We start from the raw sequence: 9,093 nt of genomic DNA, 5'->3' as shown, positions 1-9,093 counted from the left end.
GGCTGGGCAGACCCTGAGGGGCCTGCCAGTCTGCCTTTCTGCAGCAGGAAAGTTCCAGTCCTGAGTTTGGTGCCAGCTGCTCCAAGGGGCCCCCCTGGCTGTGAAGAGCAGGGTCAAGGTCCTGGGGGTACACAGGAAGGGAAAAATGACTACAGGTGAGAGGAAGGCAAACCAAGAGGAAGGGAGGCACTTCATACAGGGGACTGAGAGGAGTGGCCTCAGTCTGGCCCAGGGCAGGCGAGGCCGGGAGGACAGGGCAGCCCCACAGCCCTTACTCATGGGCTCCCTAGTTCTCCAGGCCCCCAGGCCAGCTGTGGAGGCTCAGCATTCTATTCTCCCTAACCAGACCTGGCCCCAACCCCACCCCAATTCCGTGACCTCAAACCCAGAGCTGCCCTCAAACCCAGAGCGTCCTAACTGATCTGATATGCCCCTGCCTCCCTCCGGGCCTTTCCTGGAGGCTGGCCTGGGGGAGGGGGTGGTGGGAGGTGGGACACCCTTGGTGACTCTTACCATCTGATTTTCTCTTCTGAGGGGACACAGCTGCCCTCGCCTGGGTGGATAAGAAGAAAAGCCCACTGAGAGGCTGCCTGCAGCTTAGCAAGTCCCCCTTCCACAGCAGCCTTTCTGGGATGGGGGGCTGCACAAGAGGGGCTGAGGGGAGTTTAAGGCCCCTTCCAGGCAAAGGACTGAGGTGCTCTCTTGTCAGAGACCCAGGCAGCCCAGCTGCCTTCCTTCCTCCCAGCCCATCAAAACCTGCCTGGAACAAGAAAGGGGCTGATGTAAACAGGAGGTTTGGGAGGCCAAGCAAAGCCAGGGTGAAGCAGAGGGTGCCGGGGGCTGACAAGAGAGCTCCCCAGCGGAAGGCCCACATACAGACCAAAGCCGGTCTGGCTGGGGAGGGGACGCCGCACTGACAGCCCCCACCCTGTGGCAGGCAGCACTGGACCCACCTTTTTGATGGCCGTCCAGTCCTCCAGGATGTCGATCTCCTGCAGCATGTACACAATATAAGGGCCTGAGATGGGGGTCAAGGAAGCAGGAAGCCTGGTGGAGGGGGCAGGGGATAGGCCCAGGCCCCCAGCCCAGGGGGTGGGAGGTGCCAGCACTCAGAAGAGGCGGTGCCGTGGACGGCGGGGTGGGGCGCCGAGCACCTGGGGTAGCACTCAGGCTCCACCTCCGACCTCGTGGCTCCTAGGTTCTTAGCAGGGTGGAGTGCGTGGCTACGGCCTATTTCAATCTCACCCAGTCCACAGAGGGCATCCAGCCCCAATCCTACCACCCCTTAGCTCCCTCCTCACCTTCTCTCAGGCCTCAAGGTCAGAAGGCCAAGGCCCAGGCCACCCACTTAGGGATCTTGCCCCCCTGTTCCCTCATCTAGCCCCTTTCCCACCTACACGGGGACTCTCATCTCTTCTGTCCTGAAAACCACCCTCCATCGGTCTCACCCGTCCGTCTGGGGACTAGCCACTCTGTCCCCCTGACGTCTCCACACCCTCACCTCCCACCCCTGCTCAAGTCTCGCAGTCCAGATTCTTCCCTCCCTGCTTGAACCTGATCCCCATCATCAGGAGGTCAACTTCCTGATAATCTGGTTGCGGCAGAAATACGGAGGGGTATGTATACCTAAGAATTCAATTCAACTCCGTGCTGGGCTATGCGAGGCAGGGAGGCCGGCACAGCAGGCCCTGAACAAGAGGGGCTCACACCTGGGGGGTGGCAGCGGTGACTATGTCCAGAAGGGAGGCAGGTGCCCCAGTTCAGGTACAGGGGTGCAGAGGAGAGGGAAGCCACAGCCATTGTCGGGGAAACCAGGAGAGGCTTCACGGAGGAGGTGACAATTGATGGGCACCGAGCAGGCAGACAGGCAAAGGCATCCAAGAGGGGAGTGGAAAGTCAGCAAAGGCATGGGAGCGGGAGAGCCTGGGACACGCCCGGGACACTGTGAGAAAGCCAGAAGGGCGTCAGAGGAGACCTCACTCAGAAAACTATGGGGAAGTCTCTGGATGAATGCTTCTATTTTTCCATGGTCCACACAGCCCAGGAGGACCCTGCAGAAAATTCAACAGCTGGATCTGCCTGGACACACAGGAGGCCAGATGCCCTTAAGTGGGTCTGGTCTGCCTCTGTCTCCCACGTGCCTCCACCCTGGCCTCCTGCACAGTTCAGCCACTGTGTGGGGAAGGATACCGGAGACGAGAGGCGCCTTCTTCCTCTTGTTGGGCGGCAGCGAGTCCCAGGTCCTCGAGCTGCCTCTGGCGTGCAGTTTGTCATCCCACCACTCTGCGCCCCAGACCAGAGTCAGCATCGGGGTGCCACCCTCCCAGGACGCCCCACCCCTATAGCCCGTGTCGCTCATGTGGGCCAGGCCAGCCCGTCCCCATCAACCTCCCCAGGGCAGTGCAAAGAAGCCTGGGCTTGGAAGCCACGTTCAATCCTGGGAAAGAGGTCACTGTGCTTCCGCAAACCTCAGTTTCCTCATCTGTTTCATGGATGGGGGTGTGAGATCATTAGTCCCTCCCTCCCCCGTGCCCTGTGTGAATGGGCACACTGTGGCCACGGCAGGGGCACGTGTGTCAGAATGATGCCTCCGTTCTGGAAACAGCATGGGAGCAGGGGACCCCCAGCCAGGCACCAGGCCGGGCCTTTCCCCGTCTGCTTTCTGTCAGTCCCCACGGTGAACACGGAGTGGGTCCTCTTACACCCACCCCCGTGCAGGCGGGGAAGCCGAGGCCCAGACGGGGACCGGGCACTGGAAGCACAGGGGCGCCGGGCGGCTGCTGGCCTCACCGGAGCTGATGTCCAGGCTCTGGCGGTCCTCCTCCAGCCTCTGGATCCGCTCCTGCAGCTCGCCCTGCAGCGTGTCGTACAGCAGCAGCTTCTCACTCTGTGAGAGGCGTGGCGGCTCAGCTGGCGGGCGGGCGGCCACCTCCTCCCCACCCGGCACACCCACATTCACCTCCAGGTGCTGCTTGGCTCCCTGCAGCTCACACTCATACTTGTTCCTGATCACGTCCAGACAGAAGCCCTTGTAAATCCCTGCGGAGGGAGGGTGATGGGCGGCCGGGCTTGGCCAGGGCCCTGGCTGCCCACAAAGGCCGGCGAGGCAGGGCACGGGTGAGAGGGGAAGGGGACAGAGAGCCGTGGGTTCTCTTAAGGGGACGGGGCACAGGACGGGCCACAGACCTGCCACCTGAATGCGAATCTTAAGGCTCCGCTGCAGCCCCCCCAGGGGCTCCGTGTACTCGGGCGCCCTCTCAGCTCCCACTTCCTCCAGCCGCACCCGCAGCTGACTCAGTCGTTCCCGGAACAACCTGGGAGGGAAAGGCAGCCGTGCGCCCATGCGCCCGTCCATCACACGCGTGCCCAGCGCCCCAGGTCAGGCCCTTGCTCACGCTGCCCCAGCCAGCCCTGGCCAGCGCCAGGCCCACCGCTGCCTCCTGAAAGCCGGGCCCCGGGCCCCTCGCTCACTTCTCCTTCAGCTCCGAGAACTGCTTCTCCAGGTCCATCATCTCGCTGACGCATTCACTGCGGCGCCGCTCGCAGTCCTCCTCGTCCATCTCTGGGACAAGAGGCCAGTCAGGGCCGGCTGGGGGCAGCGGGCAGGGTGCTCGAGCGCGTGTGGGGCTCACCTGAGCTCTCCTCCTCGGACTCGGTCTGGCTGCCGCTCCGTTCCTCCTCGCTCTCCTCCTCCTCCCCATTCATCTCAGCGGCTGAGTCGCCCTCTGCTTCCATCTCCTCTGTGTCCTTGCTTGGAGGCTGGACGGGCATCTGGGCACTGGGAGGAGCAGTGGAGCCATCACTCACCCCTGCCCCCAGCTCCGAGTGGCAAAGTGGTCACTTGGGGAGTCGAACCAAGCCTCGCTGCAGATGAGGACAACCAGGGGAGGGGCTGGACTGGACTCGCTGGGCCCCAGGGACATGCGGGGTGGGGCAGGTACAAATGGAGCCATCTACACATCTCCCAGAAATCTAGGAGCCGTGGAAATGCCCATTCCCTTGGGTACTGTTGGTGATCTCAATCCCCGTAATATTGGCCAAGGTGATGATCCATAAGATGGGAAAGGTCAAGATGGGCTCCCCACTGCCTATGGGACTGGGCCCAAACTTCTGACCCAGGCTTTCGAGGCCCTGCACACTGGACTTGAACCACTGTCCAGCTCCTCCACCCCACACTTAATGGCCAGTTCTCAAATACACCACGCACTTCCTCCCCAGCCCCTGCTGCCCCCCGTGCTGTCCCTTCTGCCTATAAAGCTCTCCACTTCTCTTCCCACGCTTCGATGCTCGGGTCCTCTCGCTATGCTCAAATCCTATCTCCTTCTGCTTCCTCTAAGACCCCACGTCATCAGTTCCCCTCTCTCTCTTCTGCATGCTCAATTTTCCCTCTTGGCAGCTCTTTCTTAGGAAACTTTAGACATGCTTAGGTATTTCCCAACATGCAGAAAAAGCAGAAACACAAAACTTCATCCCACTCCACTCAATTACTCCCCCCATTTCCCATCTTTGCAAGGTCTTGTAAACACTTGCTCTTCCTACTCTTTCACCTTCTACTTGTTCCAATCTGTTTCTGTATCGTCGCTCTCAGCTGAAACTGATCCTGCAGAGTTAACAGATGACCTCCCTGTACCCGATGCCAATATTTTTTGGTGCCTACCTTGACTTCTCAGCAACAAAGAACACTGTTAAGCATCCTTTTACTCACTGATTTAATCTTTATTGAAAAATCTAATATATGTTAGGTACCATCAGACACTATGGTAGGAGCTTGGCTCAAGTGCGGCAGACAGAGAGTCTCTGATCTCAAGGAGTTGACAAGTTCCTGGGAGACAGAGGCCATGAAGCAGAAGAGTTAAGACCAAGGGCAAATGGGAGAGGCAGCTAAATGAAACCTGGAGCTTGCTGCAGCAGTGAGGGCTTGCAGAGGATGATGGGCCAAACCCATGAGCTGAGCTGGCCGAGGGAGAGAAAGCATTCGAAGGAGAATGAGTGGCATGAACAAAGACCCTGAAAGGAGAGAAGGGGCAGGGCTGGGCACACATGGGTCTAAGCCTCAGAGAAATCTGGGCTGCAGAGATCTGGTCATCACATAGAGTGAGTTCTTCAGACCTTGGGAGAGGGTGCCACCAGCAAGGCAGAATGTGTGAAGTGAGAAGGGGCTCATGATGGAACTCCAGGGTTACCGAAGGGTCAGACGATGAGACCCCTCCAAAAAAGAAGAAAATTAGCAAGAGATGGAGGAGGAAAAACTCAAAGCTGGGGAGAGAGAATTTCAGAATGAAGAAGTGACGGTGCCACGTGCAGCCAAAACATCAGCCAAGAGGAAGAAGAAACAGTCTTCTCAGCAGATCGTCTCTTTGCCTACTGGGGGCTTCTGTTTCACTGTGATACCTTCTCTGGGTGTCTTTGCTGTCCTTTAGCTCTGTGCAGTCACCCTTCCTGACTTATTTGCGTATCTATTTGCCCATCCCCACATCTGTCTCTCCAACCAGCCTGTAAGCCTTACCAGGGCAGGGCTGCACATGTGCTTTATTCACCCATTTGCACTGACTCATTTGATGACTGGAGGATTTGCAAATACAAAGTTAAACAAAAACTTTTGTAGGGCAGGGATTGGCTTTTACTTCTCGGTAGCCCCTGGCTTCTGCAAAGGTAGCAAACATCAATTCGAATAAAGCGATTGGCTTAAGTTTCAAAGTGGACTTCCCTGGTGACTCAGATGATAAAGAATGTGCCTGCAAGGCAGAAGACTTGGGTTTGATTCCTGGGTGGGGAAGATCTGTTGGAGAAGGGAATGGCTACCCACTCCAGTATTCTTGCCTGGAGAATTCCATGGAGAGAAGCCTGGAGGGCTACAGTCCATGGGGTCACAAAGAGTCGGACACGACTGAGTGACTAACACTTAAAAAGTTTCAAAACATCCCTCAATGATTTCACAAATGATCTCAACCTGACCTGAAAGCCTCTGTTCACCAAACCAGCCTCTTTTCCAATCTCAAGCCTCAGTTCCTTCATTTTCCAAACTTTGCAATTCCTCTTCACTGGTAAGGCCTATCTTTCTGGATCAGAAAGGGTGAGGGGTTGGGAAAAGTCTCTCCAGCAGTCTCTGAGTCTACTCCTTACCCTGGGTATAAAAAGAGAATAACCATCGCCACTCAGTGTTGTAAAGGCTGCAAGCGGTAAGGAATGGCAAAGCAAATCGTGGGCACTGTGCGTATTGCAATTTATCTTTCAGAAAGTGAGCAAGTCGAGGGGAGGCCTCCTAGGAAGGAAGACTCTGCTCCAGTTTCGAAGAAGCCAACCCAACCCCTCCACGGCGCACCGAAAGCTTCCCGCCCAGTTCCATCTCCGTACGTGCAGGCGCGGGAGGGAGAATCACTGGCTCTTCCGCTGCCAGCTCTGGTCCCGCGGTCCCCGCACGCGTCCGGCCGGTTAAGTCTCCGCTTCGGCCCTGGAGATTGGGCCGGCTCCGACCGACTGACCGGAGAGGGCAAACCAGGAGCCAGGGTTGGCGTTACGCACCCGCGGGGAGTGGGGCCTCTGACCTCACGTCCAAAACTCCCTGAGAGGTGCCGGAGGATGCGGACACTGGGCGCCGCCGCCGGGCTCCCGGAAGCGCTGGGCCGGTCTCTTTCCTCCTGGGGCGGGGGCCTGGCCGCGCTTCCGCATGTGTCATCAGGAGGCGCCTATCGGAGCTCTCACAATTGGGCAGCTGGGGGTGAGGCATGCTGGGATACCGCGGGCCGGTTTCCATAGCAACCGATCGAAATTTGCACAGGCTTTCAACAGGCAGGAAAGGCCCTTGTGCGCTGTTTGCCACGAAGCCCGCGCTCCTCGCTCCAGAGCCAACTCCCCCGGCTTGAAAAGGGGAGAACCTGCGACCTGTTCTCCCATCCCCGCCCAGTTCAGGAGAGTAATGAAGCCAACTATAGGTGTCAACACTTATTTATTTACACATTGTAATCGGTAGGCAAATTACCCAGCTCAGCCTATTCAAGGGTACAGATCTCAGACTATTAACACACAGAACCTACAAGACCTTTCCCTTCTCCAGAGCCCCCGGGACGGAGGCCTAGACTACCAGTAAGCTGCCGAAAACCTAAGAACTAAATTCAACGCCTTCATCTGCTTTCTTTCCAAAACGCCCCTTTTGTTAAGTACTGACTTCTCAGCTCTGCCCCATTCATACTTTTTTGCTCTCCTACTGCCCACCACCCAAGATTGTTAATAATAATAACAATAATAACAACAATAATAATACTGTAATAATATTAATAATACTTCACATTTGTACGAAGCTTACAGAGTGTTTTCACATACAGCATCTCCTCTGAGCCTCCCAACAGTTCTGTGAGGTAGGTATTTCTCACCTCCCTTTTACAGACGGGGTAACTGAAGCTCAGGGAGAGAACGGGATTTGCTCAAGGCCACACAACCAGTTAGTGGTTAAGCTAGGACTTGACCCCAGCACCCCATATTCAAGTCCAGTGTTCAAACACCACAGCCACCACTGTAAAGTGGAGTGACATTTCTTACCCCAGTCAGGCCTGAGGGGCGGCCTAAGGAGGGAGGGGTCTGAGACTTCTCAGACTAGGCGGGGGAAGGGCTCAGCAGTGACGCGGGGAGTCAGGGTACTTGGCCTTCAACTCCTGTTTGAACTGACGGTAAAGGATCTTATTGTGCTGATTTTCAGCCTCCTTTTGGGGATGGAATTTCAAAACTTCTTTGAAGCCTTTATGAACCAGGAAACCTTCATTCAGCACCTCGAAATCGAATCCTGCCACGTGCAGCTCACAGGCCTGTGGAGGGAGAGACAGATCAGCAAAGTTGTGATGACATTCCTAGAGCAGAGACTGACATCCCTGCTCGCTCCAGCATTCCTAGTCCTCTGGAGGCACCCTGGATCTTCCAGCCATTCAACCACTTCCTGAACTATGATCCCCCCTGCCTCATTGCCTCTTTTCCATTCAGACCTCCCTGACTCCCCCATCCCTCCTGCCCCATTTCCCCTTCCCTCTCCCTTAAGAGCACCTGGCTGATACGATTGAAGCCATACTGCCGAAAGCGCTCGTCGAAGGTGGGCACCTTGCCTCCAGCCACGTAGAATGGCTCCCAGGGGTCTTGCCAGGGCACCACGTAGGCAGGCCTCAGCAAGGTCTCTTCTGGCAGGTTGACCCAGCGGGAGTAGTTGGTGGGCGCCTGGCAGGGGGTGCAGAGCCCATAATAGAAGGGCCGCACCTCGCCCACCTGGTAGAGCTGCAGCAGCTCGTTTTTGTTCATGGGCATGCGGCGAGCTCGACGGATCTCAAAGGCAGGCACCACCAGCGCTGTGCCCGCCCACTGCTTGCTCTGATCCAGCATTTCCCGCAGGCTTCTCCACAGCCCCTCGCTGGGCACCATGTCCACGTCGATTACCAGGGCATAGTTGGCCCCCTCACGAGCCAGATTCCTCAGCAGGTTATTGGGGTAGGAGACGTTGGTGCCCAGCGCGTAATTGACCCCGGGCTGGGCCACCCTAGCCAGCTTGTCAAAGACCTCCTGGCAGGAACGCAACAGGGCAAACTCCCCTGGCTCCCGGGGGTCGGGAACGGCGGCCTCGTAGCGTGAGGGGCACACAAGGTGCATGGCGACCCTGGCACGCATATCGGGGCAGTGGCTGCTCAGCGCATAGGTCAGCACCGTGGCCAGCTGCGCCTCCTCCTTGGTGGCGGCGAACACCGACACCGACAGAGGGCCCTCCCAGCGCTCCAACAGGCCCGACAGGTGCAGCAGGTTGTCCACACTGGCGTGAGTGGCCAGGATCACATCGTTGGGGTCCATGGTGGTCTTCAGTAGGCCCCTGTAGACGCGGTAGTCGCCGCTGGCGTCCAGGACGCCTCCGGAGGCCAGCGCGGTGCGGAGCTGCGCCTTGACTTGGTCCACCGACCGCGGGGATGGGGGAAAGAACTCGAAATATTGGTCTTGCTCTTCTTGCCCATGCAGCCCGGACAGCAGCGACAGGTAGAGCAGCTGCAGCATAGCCACCAGCATGAGCGCGGCCAGCAGCAGCTGGTAGAAGGCACATCGGATGGCGTAGGACATCTGCATGGCTCT

At 57.6% G+C, this 9,093-nt stretch overlaps 2 protein-coding genes across 2 annotated transcripts; both read right to left on the bottom strand.

Moving 5' to 3' along the window:
- Positions 1-30: 30 nt before the first annotated feature.
- BRMS1 (breast cancer metastasis suppressor 1) lies at positions 31-6,643 on the bottom strand. Its single transcript, XM_010837761.1, has 10 exons — positions 6,355-6,643; positions 3,633-3,778; positions 3,472-3,562; positions 3,187-3,314; positions 2,960-3,039; positions 2,791-2,887; positions 2,191-2,283; positions 954-1,018; positions 514-553; positions 31-121 (listed from the first exon to the last, which is right to left on the bottom strand). Exons 2-10 carry the CDS (start codon positions 3,769-3,771, stop codon positions 114-116), a joined length of 741 nt encoding a protein of 246 aa, XP_010836063.1. The 5' UTR covers positions 3,772-3,778; positions 6,355-6,643; the 3' UTR covers positions 31-113.
- A 286-nt stretch (positions 6,644-6,929) lies between these two features.
- B4GAT1 (beta-1,4-glucuronyltransferase 1) lies at positions 6,930-9,087 on the bottom strand. Its single transcript, XM_010837760.1, has 2 exons — positions 8,032-9,087; positions 6,930-7,799 (listed from the first exon to the last, which is right to left on the bottom strand). Exons 1-2 carry the CDS (start codon positions 9,085-9,087, stop codon positions 7,608-7,610), a joined length of 1,248 nt encoding a protein of 415 aa, XP_010836062.1. The 3' UTR covers positions 6,930-7,607.
- Positions 9,088-9,093: the final 6 nt, after the last annotated feature.

The sequence above is a fragment of the Bison bison genome, unplaced genomic scaffold, assembly GCF_000754665.1.
Source record: "Bison bison bison isolate TAMUID 2011002044 unplaced genomic scaffold, Bison_UMD1.0 scf7180017864080, whole genome shotgun sequence".
In the NCBI taxonomy this organism is placed as follows: Eukaryota; Metazoa; Chordata; class Mammalia; order Artiodactyla; family Bovidae; genus Bison; species Bison bison.
Note: the sequence above shows the minus strand (reverse complement) of the source record. Positions and strands in the feature narration are given on the sequence as shown.

What these genes read in the sequence shown, in the direction of transcription:
- BRMS1 (XM_010837761.1), bottom strand. Translation starts at nt 3,771, where the DNA reads ATGCCCGTCCAGCCTCCAAGCAAGGACACAGAGGAGATGGAAGCAGAG. An exon ending in GAGCCTGGACATCAGCTCCG is followed by an intron (nt 2,284 to 2,790) that starts GTGAGGCCAGCA and finishes TCTGGGGCGCAG; the next exon opens with AGTGGTGGGATGACAAACTG. An exon ending in GAAGGCGCCTCTCGTCTCCG is followed by an intron (nt 1,019 to 2,190) that starts GTATCCTTCCCC and finishes CCCCCATCTCAG; the next exon opens with GCCCTTATATTGTGTACATG.
- B4GAT1 (XM_010837760.1), bottom strand. Translation starts at nt 9,087, where the DNA reads ATGCAGATGTCCTACGCCATCCGATGTGCCTTCTACCAGCTGCTGCTG. An exon ending in GCTTCAATCGTATCAGCCAG is followed by an intron (nt 7,800 to 8,031) that starts GTGCTCTTAAGG and finishes CTCCCTCCACAG; the next exon opens with GCCTGTGAGCTGCACGTGGC.